This window comes from Leptidea sinapis, chromosome 12 (assembly GCF_905404315.1).
Source record: "Leptidea sinapis chromosome 12, ilLepSina1.1, whole genome shotgun sequence".
Taxonomy (NCBI): domain Eukaryota; kingdom Metazoa; phylum Arthropoda; class Insecta; order Lepidoptera; family Pieridae; genus Leptidea; species Leptidea sinapis.
This window is the reverse complement of record NC_066276.1, coordinates 8,868,510-8,895,617: the sequence shown is the minus strand read 5'-3', so window position 1 is coordinate 8,895,617 and position 27,108 is coordinate 8,868,510. Positions and strand designations below refer to the sequence as shown.

At 33.7% G+C, this 27,108-nt stretch overlaps 1 protein-coding gene across 1 annotated transcript in view; it reads left to right on the top strand.

Moving 5' to 3' along the window:
• LOC126967139 (protein artichoke) overlaps positions 1–25,172 on the top strand; it is a 49,112-nt gene extending 23,940 nt beyond the window's left edge. Inside the window, exons 2-5 of the mRNA XM_050811576.1 lie at positions 17,838–18,045; positions 18,115–21,237; positions 22,725–23,017; positions 23,583–25,172. Coding sequence (XP_050667533.1) covers positions 17,895–18,045; positions 18,115–21,237; positions 22,725–23,017; positions 23,583–24,161 — 4,146 coding nt within the window. The 5' untranslated portion in view covers positions 17,838–17,894 and the 3' untranslated portion in view covers positions 24,162–25,172. The remainder of the gene's footprint in view (positions 1–17,837; positions 18,046–18,114; positions 21,238–22,724; positions 23,018–23,582) is intronic.
• The last annotated feature ends 1,936 nt before the right edge of the window (positions 25,173–27,108 follow it).

The window sequence follows — 27,108 nt, the reverse complement described above, 5'->3', positions numbered from 1 at the left end:
CTGCGACGTTTGCGTCGGATAGGCACTACACTCCTGACCAGGCAATGGTCGGACGTTCCGAGAGGGGTGTCGACAGAGACCTGGTAACCATCGGGATGTGTAGTCAGCAGAAGATGTAATAAGGACGGCATGTGGCTATCCACATCCGGGAGCCGCGTTGGCGACTCAACCAATTGGGACAGACCATACGCCAATGCAAAATTATGCACAGATCGCCCTGCGTAGTCTGTGGTACGTGATCCAAGCCATTCGGCATTGTGCCCGTTGAAATCACCCAAGACTACGATTTCAGCGGAGGGGATCTGAGCAAGCACGTCATCAAATGCCGCTTGAACGCAGCCCATGAGGTGATCCGTTTCTGCGTTACCACTATGGGACCTGTAGACACACGCATAGATGCGGACGCGGTCTTATAAATCTACGCGGAGCCAGAGAGTAGACAGGACCCTACCCTCAAAATTGCCGAGACGGCGACAGCAGATATCCTCCCTAATGTACACACATACCCCGGCATGAGGCATGAAATTATGCTCAGTTTTTTACCCGGGGTACGTTGAATATGACGTATCGCTAGGTCGAGATACCTGCGTCTCCGTAAGGAAACACAAGGGCGGCTGCGCCGTCTCAAGGTGGTGGTGGACGTCGTTTAAGTTGGAGTGAATTCCCCGGATGTTACAAAAGTCCACATTAAGCGTGGAGCGGGGTGCCGTGGTGTTGCTGCCCTGTTTGTCCTGTGAAATACGCGGTACTGTGCCCTCCCCAGAATACGAGGGGCAGCCCGAGCGTGAATGCTCGGGGAGGAATTTTCCGGCTCTACAAGAGCCGGTACCCTCCTGGGGTAATTTCTCTTTAAATACCGCTCTCATATTTTGTTGGGGGTGGGGGGGAATGGCCTCCGGTCCTCGACACTAACCTATGCGAAACATAGCGGCACTAGGCCGCTACTTCACGCCGGTATTGTGTGAGTGTGGTAAGTAACCCGGACGAGTCTGGCCCGATTGTGCTGACGTCATAAGACGGCAGCGTGACTCTCCCACTTTCAAAAAGCCCGTAGTCGCCTCTTACGACACCCTTGGACCTGGGTCTACCCTATTCTTTTTACGCCCCGGGGCAGCACAGGGCTAAGTTATTTAACTTATTAGGTAAAGTACTTTCGAAATCTGTTTAAAGTTTTTTGATATCTCAGATAGTTACGGAATAATCGCCTGTGCATAGTTGACGATTACACCATGTGTACCCTTTCATCCGAATATGACTTATTTCATAAACGGCGGAGATATGAGCTAAGAAACGTAAAAAAAAGTACGGTCGGATTTAGAACCGACTTGAGTTTTAAGGGCCGGTTGAAAAATTGCGCATTTCAAAGTCATCACTGAACAATCCCGAAAACATCTGAGTATGGTTTAAATTACCTCTATAGATAGTTAATTCTTAGGTTTAATACTAAAAAAATACGTTGAATATTCGTTCAATATAAAGTCAACAATTCGAGACAGACGAAGTCAACATCCGACCTTCATTAGTCTAAATAAATCAAGTAATCGCAAGGAAAATCAGATTTGTGTTCAACCAAACTAGATTATGTTTTAACAACGTTACAGGCTTCAGCTTGGCTGAATATTGTACAAAAGGAATTGAATACCAGACTGCACAAAGAACCTCCTTTTGGCCGTAATCTATAACTACTACACAATGTATGTGATTTACGGACGGCATAATAAGACATTCGTATGATATATCGTGTATCTTTCTGAGGCAAGTGAACGATGGTATTATATCTAGGAAAATAGAGAGAATTAATTGGAATACATTCGCCAGTAGATTACCAACCTTAGAACCCAAGGGACGAGTCATTTGTCAATGTAATCATATTTAATGGCATTGAGTGCTATCAAGATATCATGGTAGTTTATATATCATTGTCTTATTGATTTTGATAAGTGGTTCGAAGTTGAACGACATTTTGATGTTATATGATTGGTATCCGCTGTACTCCAACTAAATACCTCACTACCTAAGAAAAATAGCTTTTTTGTTAAGGCAACTATTAGATGCTTTCAAATTTTGTAACATACGCTTCGTTTTATTGTACATTAAAATTAAAAATACAAAATATTTACTGATGATATATGATCCCAGTGTCTTTCTTATTTCTATTAGTATTATTTTTACTAAGTTTTAGTACGCAACCCGGTATTTTAGTTTCAATTATTCGCAAAGTTTAACAGAACATGTGGCACGTCAACGTCAGACATTGTTCAAGACTGACACAAGTACGCCCATTTGGTCGTAGTATTCGTTGCCGCACTTTGAGACTACGCCTGCTTTTTTTTTATGAAAATCGGTGAGGAGACGATCAGGACGTCTAGGTGATGGTAATTGATACGCCTTGCCCATTACAATGCAATGCCGCTCAGGATTATTGATAAACCCAAATATTCTGAGAGGTACTACAACTGCGCTCGTCACCTAGAGACATAAATACCAAGTCGCAATTACCCAGTAATTTCACTAGCTACTATTGTACTATAGAATTGCGGGTCCAAATGGACCTTTTAGTTAAAATGCATTTTATTTTATATCCAGTTAAGTAATGTAAAAAAAGGTTTAATATAATGTTACATTAAGTTAAATTAATCAACATCTGAAATTTTCTTAATTCAGAGGTTCCAAATTTAATATTACGTTAATTTAAATATTGATTAAAAATATAATATTTTAGGGCAAACAACTTGCACCTATTGTCAATATTCTTCTGACATTTCCAGAGAGGTATATTTAGGTGATAAGTTCAATAAAAATTTTAAATTTTATCAAAAACATTTTCATTAATTTTCTGCCTGAAATAATTAAAATGTGAGTATTTTCATTTACAAAAGCCATTTCAAGTTAGCAAAGGGTTTTGCCACCGTTAAAAGTTTAATAAAATTTCTTTAAAAGTAAATTAACTTAATCAAGCGTCCTGTACATTCTATTGTGATAAGTCTAGAAACTGATAAAGTTTCTAGACTTTTCACTGAAACTTTTAGCTTTTGTAATATTAGTGTAATTTATATTATCATTCACTGATGTAATAATATTATTTTCACAATTTCTTATGCTATAAAGTGATAACCCTCACTTCTGGGATTAATTACACAAATTAAATTTGAAAACAAAATTTATGAAGGATTCGGGACTCGCACCCGCGACTCTCGCGTTCCGTGCGAGCGCTCTTCCAACTGAGCCAACCGTTCATGGTACCATTCGAATATCGTTAGTCCTAATCACAATACGATGAACGATACGGGACTCGAACCCGCGACCTCTCGCGTTCCGTGCGAGCGCTCTTCCAACTGAGCCAACCGTTCATGGTACCATTTGAATATGGTGAATCCTAGTCATATTATTATGATGTCGGCAACCGTGAAAAACATCGTGAAGTTTCAATGCCATTTTGTGGTATTGTTCATTAGTACAAATACCCTAAAAATAACTTCTGTGTAATATACTGTAACTACATGTATAATATGCAATATTATATCATCAATTTTTTTGTAATGTGATTACTCTTCAAAGACAAACATACAAAATCTTTACATAAACTGCAGAGTCATGAGATTACAATTTTTTTTTTATATGAGAGGTGGCAAACGGGCAAGAGGCTCACGGGATGGGGAGAGGTGAGGCAACCGCCCATGGACATAAGGTGGGAGTATGCTTTTTTCTTGTAGGTCCCTAAGTCGTATCTGTTTAGGAAGACCGCTGCCGGTAGTTGATTCCACAAAGTGGCTGTGCGAGGCAAGAAATTTCGAACAAAACGCGCGGTTGTGGAATGCCAGACGTCTACGTGATGCGGATGGTACTTTGCACGTAATGTCCGATGGTGGAATTCGGCCGCTGGAATCAACCCGAACAGCTCCTCGGAGCACTCCCCGTGATAAATGCGGTAGAAGATGCAGAGAGAACCCACATCTCTACGCAATGCTAGAGAATCGGAGATGACTTGATCGTCGATGATTCGAGCCGCTCTTCGTTATATGCGGTCAAATGGAAGAAGCTGGTACTGGGGAGCACCCGCCCAGAGGTGAGAACAGTACTCCATGTGAGGCCAAATTTGCGCCAACTAAACAAAAAACCAAATATAAAAGAAAAACACAAACAAATAAAATGTATACACAATTTATTTCAATACAGTTTTTTTTTTCATCTATGGAATCTGAATAATAAAATGTGTATTTATATTGGCTAACCAAAACAAAGCGAAACCATGTTTACTTATTGAAGATATATTATTGCATTTAGGACCGAAATAATTTAAGTACCAAACAGAACAATATTTATTCAAAAATGATGTAAAACAAATTAAATTAATGTAACATAAACCTACTGTTTCAATTAGTGTCTGACCGACTTTCTAGAAAGTTATGTTGCGGCTGAAACCGAAACTTTTCAGACATTGTATAGTTCTATTATTGATTGAAATTTGGCTTAAATCATTTACTTATTACATTAGATAGTGAAATCTCAAGGGAAAAAATAAGCATCATCAAAATAAAAAATACATTAATTGAATTATGTGAAAACATATGTGTACATACATGTATTTATATTCCTTTTGATATTACTTTTATAAAAGTATGTATATATACTATAAATATATATATATATAAAATAAAAAAATATGTTAACGCTTCATTTTACGGGAAGTAATAGTGGTAGTATTATCTAGCATATTAAAATTGACATGAAAAATAAATCTAAAGGAATCAATTTTGAGAAAATAAATGCATTTTTAATATTTTATATAATATTTTCTTATCATTTCATAAAATGTCAGTTGATTATAGTCTAAAGCAAAAAAAAAATCATTCTAAAAAAGGCCAAATTACATTACGGATTTTTTTATGAATGACGAGACGAGCAAAATTTTCATTTGATGGTAAGTGATATGCCCTGTTTTTTACAATGCAAGTTCATTACATTTTAAAAAACCCAATTCATTATTAAGAAACCCAATCTTCTGGACGATACCGCAGACTCGTCACTTTGAGAGAAAAGATGTTAAGTCTCATTAGCCCAGTAATTTCAACTTTTGGTTGGTTGAATCGGATGTAGCGGTTAGGGCGGTCTGTTATGTGTTCACATACAGCTGACTTAGAGTGACGTCTGTGTTTGATATCCGCAATGTGTTCTTTAACGGCCGTTCCCAATATACTCTACAGATAGAGATAAATTACTACCTTCTACTACTACTATTTACTACTATTATTGACAATAATTAGCTGTCAATAATCTGAAGCTGTCCCAATAGACGCGATAAGTCATTCTTGTCGCCTTATATTGGGACGCGTGAATTGCAATTTCCATACTTCTATTCGCTGGGAAGCTATACGTCCTCCAATTGACAGACAACTTGTACAGATAAGGTGAGTTATTGGGACAGAAAAGTCAACATTAGTTATGATTTTTAATATCTCAAGTAGGCCACAACCGGAGATAGACTGAATATTGGGAACGGCCGTTAGTCGGCTTGAGATATTGCGTTTGGTTTGCCCTATATAAGATAGGCCACAATAACTGTGACACTGTCACACAATTAGAGAATACTGTTAGTAAATTTTGCGAAAAACCATTTATCTATAGCAAATACCACTTCCGAGGCAATAAATTGCGCTAAACTCCATAATGATAACTATAAAAAATACTATATTTGACTCAATTCATCTGCAGTCCCCCTGAAAACGAGATCTGGAAAAATCTTGAAACGTCGAGGTTATTAAAATAAAAATAAAAATGTAACTTTTACGCAAAAATTTAATGTAAAAATACAGTTACAATTACACGCGTTTTAATCCTTTAAAAGTGTTTTATTTAAATGTGTAAGACTCGCGTTAATCAAAGAATTTATATTTAACAATTATAATTTATATTTTTTAATTATAATAATAAGAATGTATATTTTAATAAATAAATTGAATTGAATTTATTCTAGCTCATTACTGCTTGAAGTAAAAAAAAGGCCCCATTGAACTGACTAGAACAATAGACCGACATAACCACAACAGAAAATTTATATGGAATTAACGAGATGTCAACTATTGGGTTCTGAATTGGGCGTGAGCGTTGAATGCAACAAGATTATTCAAGCCGAATAAATTCTAATGAAATTACTGTCAAAGACTAATTTGATTCGAACATGAAAACATTCACCCTAATGGATATATGACTAACAATAAAAATAATTAAAAAAAATAATAGTATTAATTTTGACCTATTTAAAATAAAGAGAGTACACAAAATATCCCTTTTAATATTATAAATGTGAGTGTAAGTTTATTTGTTACGTTTTAAGGCCGGTGCTACTGAACCGCTTTTGATGAAATTTGGTACAGTGATAGACTAGAGCTTGGGAAAGGATATATTTTGTCCCGGAAAAATCCATGGTTCCCGCAGGATTTGTGAATAACAAAAATTCACGTCGATGAGCTATAATTACTATACCAATAGTAGGTTTAGTTTATCATAGCAATCTTTCTGGAAATAAGATTCATATAATATCTTGGGAACGGGAGCAAAAATGGAAACCGGAACTAGAATAGGACATGAGATAATCTTCAATTTCAAAATTGCTTATTATTTTTAAGAAACCTTTATCTACGAAAACAGAGCAGAATATATATTTGAAATGAAATTAAAAATAACATTTCTGCAGTCATTTTAAAGATTGTAATTAACTAATTACAAAGATTGTAATAATTAATTATTCTAATATTACAAAAAAAAAATTAGCCTTAATAGAACTCCATGGATTCTCCACCACCGCAAAACCACAGACGTAATAATTAACTTGAAGTTAACGGGTTTCATTATTTGCAACTTACTATGGTTGCATACGGGATCGAGCGCAGCATGTCGAAAATAAGAAAGCAAGATTAAAGAAGACTAACAAACATAAGAAAGAAAACAAAAATGGAAAGTGTGGTAAAAACAATTAAGCAGCTAAAATGGCGTTGGAGAGGACATGTGATAAGAAGCAAACAAGATAAATGGACAAAAGATATTATAGAGTGGTATCCAAGATATGGAAAAAGAAATAGTGGGAGACAACCGATACGATGGGAAGATGATTTCAAAAAGATTGCTGGACCAACATCGAAAAGAACAACTTACGATAGGAAAATGTAAAAGATCTGAAGGAGGCCTAGACAAGCGAGCAACGACTAACAAGATATAACATATATTAGGTGAAATATAATTAAAATCACATAGTATTTTAAGTTGTAGTATAAGTTAAAAATGTAACTTTTTAGTTTGCTTGCAATAAAGGCTTCATTCATTCATTCATGGTTGCATAGATTATGAATTATTTTGAACTATATATTATAGCCAGGAACATATTGAATGAGATTCATTTTAATTGTCCTAATATTCTTGGTCATATTTGAACTATTTGATATCATTACGCTCATTCAAAAAGATATGTTTTAATGAAACTTTAGCACTGACGTGATGCTCTGTTCCCTCTTAAAACAAAGCCTTTACCTTCCTCCCTGCTCGCTGCGGTTTTAGCAACAACCGCACATCCGTAACCTTCGTATCGAATTTATTACCTACCCTCGTTTTGTCATCCATTGAAAATCCACACCCAAACTTAACTGTATTTTGCCAGTAAAATTCCCGTTAAAATGGGTCGGCTTCGGAGGTTAGTCATAATAAAACCAACTAGAAAAGTTTATAATGTAAACATGACGTGCTTTAGGGTCAATATTGTCCAGCAGTCTCGGAAAAAATATGAACCAGGTGTCATTCCGTTTAAATATTATCAAGGTTATATAGCCCAGTGGTTAGCGACCCTACCTACTAAGCTAGAGGTCCCGGGTTCGAATCCCGGTAGATGCAAACATTTATAATGATGAATATTTGTATGATGTTTATATATATTTATGTATGTTTAAGTAAGTATATTGTATTAAATTTATCGTTGTCTTGCAACCCATAGCATAGGCTATGTCTAATATGGGGTAAATTAATTAGTGTAAAAGCGTGTTAAAATCTAAAGATGTGAACCAATTTACTAAAAGATCTTTACGTTTGGTTTTATGAAAATATATAAAACCTTAGATAATTTATACGTCTAGATAGATTCTCTTGCTGTTAGACAACCGATAAAAACAGGCCAGGAATATTAGTGTATTGTGCGTGACAAGCTAAGTCTTACACTCGCGATTTGACATGACACTTTGTGTTAATGTGCGTGAATTGCTCAAAATGGAGGTTAGCGCACAACTCAACTGTTTTTCGATGATTTCACAGCTGTCACAGTCTATCTATATGATTATATATATTATCCAACGTCCGTTTTCAATACCATATCTCTAGTTACATACTATATATTGCTTACATTTTTTATTTTTGACATTTGGCGCGGTACATTTAATATATTTGGTTTTATGACTATTTAACAATAAGTTATTGGCGCTAAACCAGTACACGATGTCAAATAGAGCATTGTTTACTTCGTCATATAAAACTTAAAAACCGAGAAGAGTCCCAGGAGATCTCCTGCCATATACCTCGACCCTCTGAATCCTATTATTTAAATATGAGATCAGAAGATCGAGTGTAGATCCTCTTATACCATAGTGACATAGCTTCCTGACCAGCGTTGAATGTTGAAAACAATCAAAAGCCTTAGATAAATCACAGAAGAAACCAAGTGCATTCTGTGATTCCTCACAGGCCTCAAAAGTATTCCTGATGAGTTCAACACGTATTCATAGGAAACGTGTAAAAATAAATTAATTTATTATAAAGAAGTGTTCCTCGAAAACAAAAGAATCTTTATTACAAACAATTGATTTACAATTACAAACTAAAATTTAATAACTACTTTTATATCGTGGTTAGCGAGATACTTACAGCTATATTACATCGTACTTTTATATCGTTGTTAGCGAGATATTTAAAGCAATATTACATTCTCTTTGTCATCGTATATCTACTAAAACTCATCAATGTTCTAGTTTCTTCGAAACAAGCATCAATTTACTAATCGTTTCTGGCGGCGAGCGTCGTTAGTCGGGATGTTAGTGGCAAACATAGCGATGATGGAAAACTTTGAAAGTGATGAATCGCTCGATGCTTCCATGCTGAAATGCTTACTCAATACTTGAATTTTGCATCACTCGTTAGTTTTACTTAAAATATAAACTACTAGCTGAACAGAAAGACGTTATTCTGTATATCTTATATATATAATTCTCGTGTTGCGGTGTTTGCAACCAAACTCCTCCGAAATCGAAAAAAAGAATCGGCCAACATCTATTGTTCATATCCCCTTTTTTTATTTTCATTTCATATGATTCTGCATTGAAGTATACAATATACTTTATTCGAAATAAATTTATAAATGAACTTAATTGTATTTCACTTAATCTGTTATGTAGATTGTTGGCACTTGTTAAGCGGATAAACCGTGTTTATAAGGATCATAACGCACATTAAATTTCTGATTCGTAACCAAAATTTATGTTAAATTGAGTATTATCTAGATGGTATGCTGTATGTATTTAAATTCGGATGAATGATGATAAAAGATTAAAGAAATCCTTTTTAAATGCAAAAAGAGCTGTTGGTGCTATATATCTCCTTGGTTATACATAGAACTCCACAGCTGAATATCTAAGTGATCGGACAGCCTGGGACTAGATTATTATTATTTCATAGCAATAACAATGACAGTACAATATTGTTTATTTTATTAAAAATATCGCAAAAAAAGAATGCTGGGAGTCTTTCTTGCACCGCTTCTTCTCTCTCAGAGCGCCATTTATTTCCGAAGCGGTGGTAGTGTTAGAAATGACACCAAAAATAATTCTAAGGGAATCAATATTGAGAAAAGAAAATGCCTTTAATGGCTTTAAATTTAAAGTTATCAACTGTCATACTACTGTATGGTACTCCATAAAAGAACATGTATGGAGCAAAACATTATGAAAAGAGTTAATGTGTGTTTTTAAGATTCTACTTTGGCTTCTATATTGTAAAATTATGATGGTTCTTACTCAATTTGGAACACTTATTAATTTCGATCTACTGGAACTGTTTGGGCAAATTGGGAAAAAAAATGAATTAAAACTCAAATATTTTAATACAAAATCTTTTATTGAACCTCAAAAACAACCACCCATTCAAAATACTACCTCAGACCTGAGAAGAACGGGTGCAAGAAACTGAGCGGGCTTTTTTTATAAAAATATGGATTACAATGTAATATCGTACAATTTTTAATTTAAGAGCCTGAGGGTGTCTGCATCATTCCTAGTCTGTGGTATCAGTAAGAAAATTATTTATGCTATAATAATTTTTCTCACACAAAAGTTTTTACCGCTCTTTTAAATTTAGTAACAAACTTGTTTTGTACATTTTATGGGATCATATTGTAAAATCATATAAATCGCCCAATAAAAGCCACACTAACTCGACTTAACCGAGTAGTAGGCATAAAAAGATTATGTTTGCTACTCGTGTTAACATTATGATTGTCACAGTTTCTAGCAAATTCCTTGTGCTTATAAACATATAGAACATTATCAAGAATATATTGAGAAAATATATTCTATAAGTTATTCGTTCTATGTCACCCATTATTTTGCCACAATCCTGATCAAATTGCGGTATTATCGAAATTTTGTATTAGATTCACATGGTATTATCGAAATCAGGTATTATATTTTTTATTTTATTTAATGTTCAAACCTCCTTTGATATATTGTGTCTCCATCCGTTCGGAAAAGGTACGCCTTCATCTTTTCAATAAGAGCTTCTTGGTTTTCTGCAAATAGCCAGAAAAAATTTAGCCTTTTAATCCCTACTTTGTCCCTAATGATTAAAAATTCTTTGAATTTGGCATTTCGATATTGTTAGTTTAAATTTCAATCATTAAAGAGATCAATGACGGATACTTACGGCCGTTCCCAATATTCAGTCTATCTCTTACTTGAGATACAAATCGTAACTATCGTTGACTCTTCTGTCCCAATAAACTTATCGACGGTAACTGACCTTATCCGTGCACGCTGTCTGTCAATGGGACGACGTACAGCTTACCAGCGATATAAAGTTTGTAGGGAAATTGCAATTAACGCGTCCCAATTTAAGGCGTTAAGAATGACTTATCGGGTATATTGGGACAGCTTCAGATTCTTGACAGCTAATTACTGACAGTAGAAGGTAGTAATTTATAGGCAAGTAAGCCGAGTGCGAGCCAAATTAAAAGTGTGTCAAAGATGTTAAAAAGACGCGCAAATTCATTCTGTGATCCGACTTTGTTAGTTACATACTATAAAAGTTCTTGTAGTTCGATGTAAGGATTTATGACGTATTAAAAAAAAACTACCTGCTAGATCTCGTGCAAACCAATTTTCGGTGGAAGTTTGCATGTTAATGAACATCATATAAATTTTTTACTTTTATAATTCTCTTATTTAAGAAGTTAAAGGGGGGGGGGGGGGGGGGTTAACATTATACCATTTGGAAGTCTCTCACGCGAACTATTCAATTTAGCTGACCAGCAGGCTAATTTTCCCTTTTATTACATAACTTTATAAAAAAAAAACAAGCTGAGCTGACAGACGGTTTGCTGTTCATTATAAATAAAATACTATTTTTATGAATTTTAAAATAATATTCAATTACATTAAGGAAATATTGTTTCGTAAAATATGCTTCCTGTTGTTATAATGAAATTGTTTCACAGCAGAACTGTCAAACCGTGCGTGAGTAAATTCTCTCATAGAATATAAATACAAAACAAATATTGGAAATAAAAGTAATTTTGGGTGCCAAATCGACACCGTTCTTCTCAGGTCTGCGGCATTATTTTTGGAATGGGTGGTAGTTTTTGACTTTCAATAAGTGAAGTCACATCCTATTTTGAATAAAAATATTTGAATTTGAAATAAGAACTATCCTATCTTTCAAGTTGGACTAAACTGCACCCCATTAAAATACGTTCATTAGTTTAGGAGTTCAGTGGAAACAAACACTAGGACACTGGATTTATATATATTATTACGATAAAATATTCCTTTTCTTCGAGAAATATCTTACACTGAGAGTAGGGTATCCACAATTGATAAGGCACACAGGTACACTCGTACAACGATTAAATAATTAATATTCAGATTAAATATTCACATTCATTCCCACAGTATTAAATTACAGCGAGCACCGCACATAACGGATATACGTTAAGTAAATCAAATCGAGTAAACAATCGGCGAACCTGAAAGGTGCCAAACAAAAGACTATTGTAAAACCTCTATAATTACACAAAGGGGAACGGTTGCTTTCTAATTCAAGTGAACTGCCAGGAAGGGGTCTAATTAATCGCCCAAGAAGATATGCACAGTTGCCCTTTGTGAGCGAAGTACGTTATTTATTTAGGCAATTATTTAACATATAAACAGCAATTTTATGAAAGGTAATCAGGATGTATATAGTAAAGCCAACAAATGACTTTAAAGAAGATTTAAATATAACATTTAAATATAACACTTTAAAAAAATAAAACGCGTGTATTTGTAACTGTTTTTATATTAATTTTTTGCGTTACATTATTATTTTAGTAAGCACGACGTTTCAAGGCCTTTCCAGATCTCATTTTCAGGGGGACTGCAGATGAAATGAGTCAATATTTTCTGTAGAAAGTTTTTTTTTGTCAAAAACCATCTGTCTACAGGAAATATCACCTCTTAGGAAATAAATGGCGCTAAACTACACGCGTTTTATTTAAATGTGTTACACTCGCGTTAATCAAAGAAAAAACTATGCATAAAACCTTCTTTTAAGTCATTTGTTGGCTTTACTATATACATCCTGATAACCTTTTAATAAAATTGCTGTTTATATGTTAAATAATTGCCTAAATAAATAACGTACTTCACTCACAAAGGGCAACGGGGGGCAACGGCAAGGGGTCGTAAATTTTACGCAAAAATCTAATGTAAAAACGCGCGTTTCAATCCTTTAAAAGAGTTTTGTTTAAAAGATTTTATGCATCTAGTAGATATAGACAATCTATACAAAGGCTACTTCACTTTTTTAGTTATATTATTGTTCTACCTCATAACCTCACTTGTGTGATTAATTACACAAGTAAAATCTGAAAACAAAATTTTATGAATGATGCGGGACTCGAACCTACGACCGTGATGTTCCGTGCCAGTGCTCTATGTGTATTAATCCTAGAAGTGAGGGTTCTCGCTTTAAAAACTTAACAAATAGTTTAGATTTACAAGAGCGACATCTCAAGTCAATTTCCTAATATGCAATTAATATTGGGGTTGAGCAGGTTATCAACTGTAAAGTAGGTCCTGTAGATGAAGCCACAAACTGAGAGTTGAACAAACCATACAAGATTTTATAAACGATACGTCACTCGAATGGTTGGCTCAGTTGGAAGATCGCTCGATGGAACGCGAGAGGTTGCGAGTTCGAGTCGCGCATCACTCATAAAACTATCTTTTCAAATTTTATCTGTGTATATTATTGTTATGAAATTGTAAATTATTAGTTCTAATTTTACATATCCAATTCATATGAAATTATTCATCTTGTGTGTAGTCATTTTTTTCAATTCAAATTAAATTAATAAAAATACACTAATAAGTATTAGAACTTAATATTAGTTATTATTATATTAGAATATTTTCAAAAACTACTAAATTAAGAATTTATACATTATCAAATATCACTTCTTTCTCCAATTTCTGGCCATATAGTAGCCATTGCACCTACCAAAGTTACAACCGCTATTATTGCAATGAAAAATGGCAAAGCCAGAGGCCCTGATAAAATACCTGCAGAGCTATGGAAAAAAGCAAGTGCCTATGATGTAAAATGGCTAACAAACCTATTCAACTTGATTTTATCAAAAGAAACTATGCCAGACATGTGGAGACTGAGCAACATAATACCATTCTACAAAAATAAGGGAAACATAGCAGAGTGTGGAAATTACAGAGCGATCACGTTGACGTCACATATCCTTAAGATCTGGGAAAGATATACGGTAAAGAGACTGTATAAACTCACAACAATTTCACCAAATCAGTGCGGCTTAACTGCGAGAGAGGGCAGTATTGATGCCACACATACCTTAAGGATGCTAATGGACAAGTACAAAGCCCTTAAAAAGGATCTGCATATGGTCTTTATAGATCTGGAAAAAGCTTTTGACCGAATACCTCGTCAGCTCATTTGGCAAGCACTCAAGGCCCAAAAAGTTCCGGAATGCTGCTGGCATGAGTAACAGCCTCGAAGTGAAAGTTGGCATTCATCAAGGATCGACACTGAGTCCCCTGCTATTTAACATCGTCATGGACCACATCACCAAAGATCTACAAAAACCGACCCCGTGGACACTTTTACATGCGGATGATGTAGTCATAGTAGAGGAATCACTTCCGGAACTTCAAAGAAGCCTCGAAGCATGGCTGGTAGCATTAAGGGGAAAAGGTCTAAGAGTGAGCTGACAGCTTCAATATAGAATAAAAACAGGATGGCTGAAGTGGAGATCTCTTACCGGTGTTCTATGTGACGCAAAAATGTCAATTAAAACGAGCAGAAAGACCAGCTTTGCTCTATGAATCCGAATGCTGGGGAATGAGAAAGTGTGACGAACAAAAAAATGCATGTCACCGAAATGAAAATGTTGCGTTGGTCTGGGGTGTTACACGGTCAGACAAAATTCATAATGAGTATATCCGAGGCACCTTTAAAATTGCACCTATATTGCACCTATATATATACATCATAAAACGTAGGAAGGCCGATTACGCTGGTATGTGCATGTAATGCGCAGGGACGAGACGAGTCATGGATATGGATGAGGCGAAGTGTGGCAGAGGCCGCCCACCAAGTACATGGACTAGAACTGTTAACAAAGACATGACGATGCTAGGCCTAACGCCAGTAATGACCCAAGAACGCAAACAATGGCGATCTTGTATCAGGAGGGCCGACCCCAAATTGGGAATGTGCCAGTGAAATTTATATATAATAAGTATTAGAACTTATGATATTCAATTCATATTAAAATTTTGTTTTATTTTGAAAATCTAACTTCAGTAATAGCCACTATTACGTATTCTACCTGCATATAAATCTGTTATTTTTAGATTAATTTGTAATATTTTTAGTTTTTCGCGAATTTCTCTTTCGTTTTCAAAAAAGGGAAATATCTTCAAAATTACTCTTACTATTCAAGTACCATTCATAATTAATAGCTCTTAATAATAATTTTTGTGAGCATTTCTATTATAACCACATAATGGTTAGTGACCCTGACTACTGAGCTAAGAGATCCCGGGTTCGAATCCCGGTGCAATCATTAATATGATGAATATGGATGTTTTTTTCCGAGTCATGGATGTTTATGTTATACATATATATTAGTAAAAGTGTGTCAATATTATTATAACTACATAACAATTTAAGCTAAGTCAAGCCTTACTTACAAATCCTTAGCTTTACTCTACAGTAAAGTTACATTAATTTTAAAAAGAGCTTGTTTCCTTAGCTACCAGGCCTATGTTATGACAGGATAAAAGCATCGAACGTTCCCATTGAAGACAGTAAAAGAACAAAATTAAAAATCGATTCGCTTTGAAAACATTTACCTTACTCAAAGCACCCTTGAGGCAACTGAAAATAATAAAGAACAAAATTACCTTTCGTGTTCCGAGCTCAACTTTCTCCACTGTACAAAGTTATAGAGGACTTATTGAAGTTTCAGTAATTCTATGGTATGCTATGTTACTTTAAGTTTTATTTTGCATGGAGATAATAAACGAATGAAATGTCATTTCAATCAATTTAATACTAAAGTGTATTGGATTTTGATCGTTCAGCTTTGCAACGCTCAAAACTCCATAATGTCCAATCAACTAAAAGTAATAAAAATATACAAATAAAATTTGGAAACAAAATTTTATGCACGATGAGGGACTCGAACCAACGATCTGAAGTGAGATAACCGTTCGAGTGACGTATCGTCATCTTGCATGCTTTGTTCAACTCTCAGATTGTGGCTTCGTCTACAGGATCTATTTTATAGTTGATAACCTGCTCAACCCCAATATTTGCATATTAGAAAATTTAGTTGAGATGTCGCTCTTGTAAATCTAAACAATTTGTTATGTTTTTAAAGCGATAACGCTCACTTCTAGGATTAATACACAAATAAAATTTGAAAACAAGATTCTATGAACGATGCGGGACTCGAACCCACGACCTCTGGCGTTCCGTACGAGTGCTCTGCCAACTGAGGCAATCGTTCGAGTGACGTGTCGTCTTAAAATCTTGTATACTTTGTTCAACTCTCAGGTTGTGGCATATTATTTAAAAGTAATAAAAATATATTAGATTAATTGATTATTTGCCAAGGGAACAAACACTCTTAATAAGACGAGAGTTTTTTTTTAATCCAGAGGGGAGCGAGGGATTTCAAAATGGAATCCTGAGCGTTAATGTTGAACGAATACAAGAAAAATTCATACAATATCACCTTGAATATCGCTCGCAGTATAAATTCAAATATTTTTATTCAAAATAGGATTTAAAATCACTTATTGAACATCAAAAACTACCACCCATTCAAAAGAGACTGCCTCAGACCTGAGAAGAAACTCAGCGGGCTTTTTTTTAAATATAAAATATGGATTACAATGCAATATCGTAAACGTATAAACATTTATAATTAAAGAACCTGAGGGTGTTCGCTTTATTCCCAGTCCGTGGTGTCGTTAAGAAAATCGTTTATGCTATAATAAGGCAAAGACTACTTAAACACGACTCATATATTGGATAACTGGATCGACAGCACCTTACAAACTAATTTGTTATGTATATTATAGCCATTGTAAAATACTCTATTTGATTGAAAAATTAGAGAAAAGATTGGCCGTTGAGATTTTTGTATGTTCTTCTCACGAGCTCAACTTTAACTACATCGGCACGTAATGCGGTTTTGACGTGGGGAGATGAACTGATAAGTAGCTCCCGGTCTCTCTTTCACTCTCGTACGACAACAAAATTGCATTGTTTTCCTAATATAATATAATTTTAGGTTGCCTGTCATGTATCTTCTTTAACATAATCGACTATAATATAGTTAGCTTTCTTTGTCAAAGAAGCATTAATATTCAAATTCAAATTTTTTTATTCAAAATAGGATATGACATCACTTATTGAAAGTCAAAAACTACCACCCATTCCATAACAAATCCCTCAGACCTGGGAAGAATGGGCGCAACAAACTCAGCGGGATTGTTTTTCATCAAAAAAAAAATGTTTTCACAGTAATATTGTACAATTAAACTTTATTATTTAATAGCCTGAGGATGGTCCCTCCATTCCCAATCTGTAGAATATGTGAAACTATAACATAAATGACTTTCTTATTATCAATGAGAAAGTCATTTATGTTATAGTAACCTTTACCACACAAACGTTTTTTAATATTTTTTTTGAATAACGTTCTTTGAAACTTTTGTTTTGAACATTATCTGGAATCTTGTTGTAAAAGCATATACATCTCCCCACAAAAGACTTGCTAACTCGACTCGCCGAAGTTTATGTCTGTCCCTGGTGTTAACATTATATATATTATGGCTATGACAGTTTCTAGAAAATTCACTTATGTGCCTATGAACATAATATGTCACATTATCAAGAATATATTGAGAAGCAATGGTGAAGATGTTAATTTCTTTGAATTTTGCTTTCAATTATTCTTAAACTTGTGCTAATCGAGTCCTAGAAAACTGTATAACGTATTCTCTTCTTTGCAGGGGTTCCTTTTTAGATCTTGCGGATGCAACATGTTATTGAAATGATGTCAAATCAATATGGGCATATCTACTCAGCAACGAATTGTAAGATGTGGAATATATGTTTTTCTTATTATTATAAATGTCCAGATACTGCAAGGAGAAGAACAACCATACTGTCCCAGCCTAACAGAAAATCCAATTTGCCCTTGCTATAATTACAAAGAAGGTAAGTTAATCTCATATATATGTCTTTTCTTGTACTATTCACAGTTTTTAAAGTTATATTTGTTTTCAGGGTTATTTCTAGAATGTCCGAGTGCAACCCCGAACGTGGTCAAAAACGTACTAGCAAAAATAAAAGGCACAATACAGTCTTTCTCACTTTATGACTTGGATAGCTCAATATCAGAATTAGGTCCCGACATTTTCCCGCCACAACTGAAAATTATCAATTTGCATATTTCTCAATCGAGTATTAATAAAATAAGCCCTAATGCTTTCTCGTCCCTTCACCACTCCTTAACGTCCCTTAGTATAATTTCAAGCAAATTAAATAGAATTCCGTACGAATCATTTTCTGATTTGTTGAACATCGACTCACTTGATTTACAGATAAATGATATCAGGGAAATACAAGGAAACTCTTTCAAAAATTTAAAATTAAAGAAACTTAATTTTAAAAGTAATAAAATTGAAAATATTTCTGATAGTGCATTTCACTACCTTGAAGCAACTTTGGTAGAATTGGAATTGTCGGAAAATTATCTTAATATTTTTCCTTTAAAGGCTATTGCAGAGTTGAATAAACTTCAAAGTTTAAAGCTAGCTAATAATAAAATTCAAAGTATACCTGATAACATAAATATTACAATTAAAAGTTTGTCATCGTTAGATTTAAACGGGAATTTTTTTTCAAAGATAGAAAGGAATTGGTTTAAAAGCATGCCGCATCTTAGAATATTGACATTTTTTAGTAACCAAATAGAAAATATCGATGAAGAGGCTTTTTATTACTTACGAAATTTGGAGACGATTGACCTTAGCCATAACAAATTAAATTTTATTTCAAAAAATATTTTTCAAAGTAATCATAATATAAAAACAATAGATTTGAGTTACAATCATCTGCACTATATCAGTGGAGTTTTTTCAAATTTAACACAATTGACAGAAATATTTTTGTCTGAAAACAACATTTTGGAATTACCAGATAATGCATTTCTGAATGCTTTATCGTTGACTGTTTTGAACTTAGAACACAATGCTATTAAGTCTGTACACTTCAATTGCTTCCGAACGTTGAAAAACTTAACGCAACTGCATATGGGAACAAATTTTCTAGAAAAACTTCCAAATAAAATTTTTGAATCGAATCTTAGATTGGTGACTTTAAGTCTCGATAATAATAAAATTAGCGAGCTACATGAGCTAGTATTTGATAATTTAGAAGAATTAAGTGAAATAAGATTGCAAAATAATAAGTTAACACATATTAAGAGAAATGTGTTTAGTCCGCTTCCTGCACTTCTAGAATTGCATTTACAAAACAATTTCATACAAAATATTGATTCACATGCATTTATTACTCTGAAAAAACTTCAGCACGTTAATTTACAAGGTAACAGATTATCGACTATTGGTGATATATTCCCTAATAGAAACTCATCGTTAGTATCGATACAGTTGAGTTCAAATCAGCTTTCCTTTGTAAAAAATACCTCGTTTCGTGGTCAAGTTAACGTTCAAATTATGTGGTTTACACAAAACCAATTAAAATTATTACCAAGAAATATTTTCAGTGAACTTTACAACATACAAAGATTGTATATAAAAAACAACAGTATTATGTTTATTGAAGATAGGAGTTTTATGCATTTAAAGAAAATAAAATTTTTAGATTTAAGTAGTAACAAGATAACATATATAAATAATGAAACATTTTATAACGCTGTGACGTTAGAAGAATTATATTTGCAAAACAATAATATCAATCGAATTGAAAAACAATCTTTTAATCAATTGACAAAATTAAGGGTTCTAGATCTGTCATTTAATGAAATAATAACATTAGACTTTCATATATCAACATTACCAATAAAGCTTATTCGATTAAATCATAATGCTGTATCTGTAATTGAGTCAGAATCTCTTAAAACGCTACCTAATCTCAGTGATTTAGAAATGAACAATAATTTTCTTACGTGGGAAGATGTAACACAGATACAAATACCAGGATTAAAGTCTTTAGTGCTCTCCAACAATAATTTTACGTTACTCGAGAATAAAGCATTTTCTCATTTACCTTCATTGCAGTCTTTATCTTTAGAATTGTCAAATATATCACTTTTACCTCCGCCAATATTTACTAAGAACCAAAATTTGCTAAGAGTCAATTTAGCAGGCAATAATTTGAAAGACTTGCATAAAGATGTTTTTGCTTATACAACCATTTTGCAAGATCTTAATCTGAAAGGAAATTCTTTTACAGACTTTCCTCACGTTGCTCTATTTAATGTTACCTCATTGGAAATTTTGAATTTGTGTGAGAATCAACTGCACAATATAGATTTCTTCAGATTCATAGGCTTACAAAATTTACGAACGCTCAGTTTATGTAAAAATCAAATTTCTATTTTAAACGGCTTTAGCGCACCGTCCTTGAAAAATTTGGTAACCCTCAATTTAAGTTTCAATATGCTTTCTGTTCTACCACCAAATTTCTTTCAACATTCCTTAGGTCTTAAGGAAATTGATTTGTCTCATAATCTTTTCAAACACATTCCTAGTAATGGATTATCCGAAATAGTACTGCCAGCCTTAACAACGCTCAATATGTCATCAAATACATTAGTTCAGTTATTACAAATACCTCCAATAAAGCCATTTCCTCTATTACAACAGTTGATAATAATGAATACAAATTTAACGATCATAACAAGCAAAGACTTTGAGAACTTCCCATCACTAAAGAAATTAATTCTAAAGTCTAACTGTCTTCAACGCTTATCACCTGGTGCTTTTTCAAAATTACATTCCTTGGAAATTTTGGATTTGAGTGAAAATAAAATGGAAAATATTCCAAGAGAACGCCTCCAGGGACTCTTCTTTGTAAAATTACTAAATTTATCACAAAATACCATCAGAGAACTGGAAGAATTCACTTCAGATTTGCAGAGTCTTCAAAAATTGGATATCTCATTCAATCACATTACAAGAATAAACAAGGACATTTTTCGAAACCTTCTCAATCTTGTCGAATTGAACTTGAGTGGGAATTGGCTTTCATTTATAGCTACAGATGCTTTACGGATGTTGAATAAAATGGTGTTTCTTGATTTAAGTAAAAATTACTTTGAAGTGATTCATCTTAAAATGCTTCAAAATATGGAATCTCAAATTAAAACAATTTCATTCGATGGTGAGTTACTCAATATAATTATGTTTTGATATGATATTATCTCATGTAACATTTAGAAAGAATTGAATATCATCAGTAGACAACATCTTCGTTATGATACCAACCTATAGGTTTACCTATATGTTTATTTAGTAGTTATTCATGAAAATTATTCTATTATATATTATATATCTATTATAGTTATTTATGCAACTGTTGTGTAATAAGGGGTATTAAAACACTCATGTGATAATAGTATCACATGAGTGTTTTAATACCTAATTATCAACAGTTGCATACAAGACTTTATCTACACCCAGAATATGAATCCTCTAAAAGATTCTGGAACAGTTAGCTTACTGCTAACATTAAAACACCAGTCCTATTAGTAACCTAATAACATTCATTACTGATTATATACAAATAAAATAAGTATTAATGAAACAACTATTTATTTTAGTAGTAACTTACATTTTGTATAGTGAAATAATTAAAATTCACTCGTATATAATGTTCTTTTGCAGCGTTTAAAATGAATCGCTTATTTTTTGTAAACAAAACAATAAAAATATCGAAGAAAAATGGCGGGGATTCGAATAACCTACTTTTTTTTACGGCGCGCGACGTTCTGGGAGTGTGGTTGCGCGCGTAAACGATAATTGTCTTTTTTTGAAATTCATACAGATACCACGCATCGAGCAATAAGAATGTGGCTGTATGTTGAAACTCTTTGCGCATGAAGGGATAAAAAAAAACAGAGGAGTGTTGTTATGAAATTCAGTACAACATTACAACACTCTTTTGGGTGATGTAATGGTTATTAGAACATTGGGTGTTTTAATGTTGGCAATAAGCTAACTGTTTCAGAATCTTTAATAGAGGATTTAAAGCATGTGTGTAGATAAAAAATTAAAAATCATTACCATAGATGTAGTTTCATCTAATTTTATAATCTCTTAAGAACTTCATATTGTACCAAGACCATCTTAACAACGAATCGAAACTTAAAAATTTACAAATTTAATGTGTATCAAAATTAATGAACGATGCAGGACTCGAACTCGGCGCATCCACCAGAATATTGGTATGTCTTGTTCATATTGTACATGTTTATTTAATAATAGATCTAATTCTACATTAATTCCAGAATTGAGGGATATCACTTACAATAATGAATTGCAAGAGCAACATCTCAAGGAAATTTCCTAAAATGCAAATATTTGGGTTGAGCATGTTATCAACTGTAAACTAGATTCTGTAGATGGAGCCACAACCTGAGAGTTGAACAAAGAGTTCAACTGCCATATCGTTCATAAATTTTGTTTTAAAATTTAATTAGTGAAAATAGTAAAAAAAGAAGAAGAATTTATCACTTTAAAAAATAACAATTTAATTGATTTTTTTTTTTTCGACAATTTCAACAGCACAAAAGCTTAAAGAAATAAAATATATATATAATTGAGTAAAAAATGATATGTAAAATGCAAACATAATATTTTTATTTTCAGAAAACCCCTTGACATGCAACTGTGAATCTCAAGATGTTTGGCGATGGATGCAAGATCACCATAAAATAATTTTAAAGGGAAGCGGAAATTTACGATGCGAACACCCCGAAGAATTGCATGGATACAGTTTTCTTGAGCTAACATCGCAGAAGTTATGCGACGTGCCAGTTGTTATACGAATTGCAATCCAAGACATTCAAACGTATTCTGTTATAGTGTCTTGGCAGAGTCGCAATCAGACCGGATTAAGTGGATACCAAGTAGCTTACTACAAGGAACAGATGCCAGCAATCGTAAGTATTAAAGAATATAATTTAATTTTATACTGTCTGCCTTCCTTTTGCACAATCATTTTATGTATTTTTTTTATGAAAATAACGAGACGAGCAGCACGTTCAGCTATATACACCCTGCCTATAATGCAGTGCCACTTATGATACTTGAAAACCCCAAAAATTCTGAGTGGCACTACATTTATAGCGCTCGTTACCTTGAGACATAAGATGTTAAGTTTCATTTACCCAGTAATTTTACTAGCTACGGCACCCTTCAGATCGAAACATAATAATGTTTAGACTACTACTGCTTCACGGCAGAAATATAACCGGCATCGAGCCTCACACTGGTAAAAACTGTTGCGCACTTTGCCTTTAAAAGAATTACGTTCAATAGAGGGTAAACGTGTTTCGTACATAAAAAACACAAAGCTACCATTACAGCAAATATTTGAATACAGAGGTTGTGCATCACTTCAATGGTCCATAAAAAATATTTATGTTTCTCGTGTGAACGGTTGGTTGTACTGTAAATTCATTTGAAATACTGTTTAAACAAGGATTTCTAATTCTATTGTTTTAGATCCGAGGAAAAATATTAAATACGACTTCGAGAATGACAAGATTAAGCCATTTAACCCCTGGAGCCCGATACACGATTTGCGTTATCGCTATTGGAAATTTTGTCGGAGCCACCAGTTCATCAAACCCGGATGCTCGGATTGCTCCTTCAACGGAGAATACGGGTGCTCAGTTGTACGGTGATGAATTACTATTCAATCATCTGCGAGGGTTCATGAATGACTCCCAGATAAGCAAATGTACCAGCGTGAGTACCATAGAAATATTTGGAACTTCATTAGATAGTCCATTTTCCAACACCTATATGGGTATAGCAGATATGTTAACGAGAAGATTAAGTCTCGTTGTTGGTTGCTGTATAGGTTTTATTGTATTTATTGTCTTAGTGTCAGCTTTAGGTTATATAAAGACAAAAAAACGCCCTGTGATCGCAAAGGAGGACCCGCGACAGACACCACAATATATATCTTACGATAATTTTCCTGCAGCTAATATTGAAGCACAAACAACAGATATGGATATAAACACAATTACAGATAAAACGAAGCCCCAAATAAGCCATGTGATTGAACGAAAATAAAATACGTCGACTTCTTGTTTACAAATTGGAAATCGTTCGATTCCCGTTTTCAATTTCATCACACTTTATAAAGTGGTATTGGAATTAGATTTTGAATCTCTTTTTATGGAACATGATGTTCTATGCAAACATTTTTATGAATATTTTGTAAAGGAACTATGAAAGTGACGATTGATAATGTAACTTATTTATTACGTTTACAGTTTTTAATTTATTGCGAAAATTTTATTAGATATTTTAAGGAATCTTCCAAACGTCTAACGTTTAGTGTAGTGTTAAATATTCCCTTTGTGATTGTTAGTTTTATATTTCAATCTGTTTTGTTTATTTCTGTAAATATAGTCTATTTAATTTATATATTGTGTAAAACATGTTTAAACTTGTAATATAAATGTAGCTCTAAGATTTAAGCAAACTATTCATCCAACCCACGGACGAGTAAAAAAATAAGGACTCCGTGTCACCTTACATAACAGTGAGGCACCAAAACAAGCCGGTAAACGTGTAAATATACTTACACTAACAGAAGCCGATCGGCCGCCGTTATGAGATCGCTATCGTTTGTGACAAGTCAGTTTGCGTCGCAATAAAATATTTTAAAAATGCCGTCGTGCGTTGTGATAAAGTGTAAAAACAATACTATAAAATTATTTGTGGATATATGATTACTTAAGGGAGAAGAAATTGTGTAACTGGTATACTCCGTAACCGCACACACACTAGCGTAAAGGTGCTTCACTTGCTAATATCACGGTGCGGAGTCCTTAATTTTTTACTAGTCCGTGATCCAACCTAGGCTTTTAAAGTAATATTGATTAGTCTTTGTAAGCAATGGAGTCGTGATCGCTGACTTGTAGTATAAGCCAAATATCAAATTGAATACTTAATTTTACATAATAATAAATGTATGAAATGTACCAAACTTTTATAATATTACGTATGAAATTAAAAACAATCTGTTTATAATGTACTTATAATTAGACCACAAAATTGTAGAATTGGTAATAAAACTTTCAAAGACTGGTGTCATTATTTTTAAAGACGATGTTTGTAAGAGCAAAAGAGATATTTTTCTTTTTGTCAGATGAACAGGAAAAAGAAGTGTTTACGTTCGTCTGATCACTTCCCGCACCATCTCTGATCATCTCCTCTTGCAACACCAGAGTTATCTAGTAGATTTGCTGGTCTGCAAGAAAGACGTATGATTAGTTATATCATCAATCAAATCAGCATTTGTAAGAATTACAGTGAAGTAAAGTAAAAATATCTTCAAAAAGGTAATTATTTAAATATTTATGAATACAGTATATACGAAAATGTTATTGAAGCAATATAAAACGAACAAACACATAAAAACACGTACATATACACAAACACACACTGCAAGCACACATACACATCCAAACATAATATAAACACGATAGCTGTTCATAACATAAATCATCATCATCATCGATTAGCCGAGTGGTTAGCGATCCTACCTACTAAGCTAGAGGTCCCGGGTTCGAATCCCGGTAGGTGCAAGCATTAATATGACGAATATTGATTTTTGTTTCCAAGTCATGGATGTTTATATGTATTTATGTATGTTTATGTGTATGTATATATGTATTTATATATATTTAATTAAGTATATTAAGAAAGTCATTTATGTTATTGTAACCTTTACAACACAAATGTTTTTAATTCTTTTAAATAACGTAATACTTTTGATCAATTTTAATTATAAAAACAAATCTTATAACTATATTTACAATACTACGACTACATAAAATTAAAACTATCATTACGTGGAAGCGTACCAAGAATACTGGCAGCATTACCCCGTTGGATAGCAAGGCTGATCCGTTGACCGAAATAGCTGCCAGCGCTTGGGCTTCCAGTAGCCTTATTGAGGCGCGAAGATAGTATTTTGAACATTCTCCGCGCCTCTGGGCCCCACGGGCCAAGTGTCTCGACACCAAACGGCACAAAGTATATTGTATTAAATATATCGTTGTCTTGTAACCCATAACACAGGCTATATGCTTAATTTGGGGCAAGATAATTTGTGTAAAGGTGTGTCAATATTATTATTATATTATCATCATCAGCCGGAAGACGTCGACTGCTGGACAAAGGCCTCCCCGCAAAGATCTCCAAGGCGATCGGTCCTGTACTCCCCACATCCAACGTATCCGATGATCCGATGTTAAATGAAACGAACCTACTTAAATATATTATTTTTGATTAAACTGTCCTTGAAATTTAACGGATGCAAGATTAATTACGAATTACCTCATGATAAGTTGTTTGTTTAAATAAACAAAAGAACTAAACATAAAGGGAACACAATTGACTAAACACCAGACCCTATCAGAACGTAGATGAGCAATAACAGTAATTACAACACTCTTCAGAAAAAAATTGGTGCACCAATAAAATTATAAAAACAACCACATTTTTTTTTATAATAAATGATATAATTAGGTTGCGAGATCTTACTGAGTAAGTCAAAATTTCAAGTAATATTTAGGTATTAGTCGTGGTAATATTTAATCTCGTGACATTTTTTTTTGTTATGAAAATACGAGACGAGACGAGCAGGACGTTCAGATGATGGTAATTGATATGCCCTGCCCATTACAATGCAGTGCCACTCAGGATTCTTGAAAAGGAAAAAAAAATCTGAGCGGCACTACAATAATTGCGCTCGTCACCTTGAGACATAAGATGTTAAGTCTCATTGGCCCAGTAATTTCACTAGGTACAACGCCATTCAGACCGAATCACAGTAATGTTTATACGTTACAGCTTCACGGCAGAAATAGGCACCGTTGTGGTACTTATAATCTAGGCGGCATCCTGTGAAAAGGAGCCTCCCACATTTTATAATAAATAAAATCATAGAATGCTACTAAACGGTGGGTTTGATTTAATTACAAAAGTTTTTTATTTTAATTTTGTT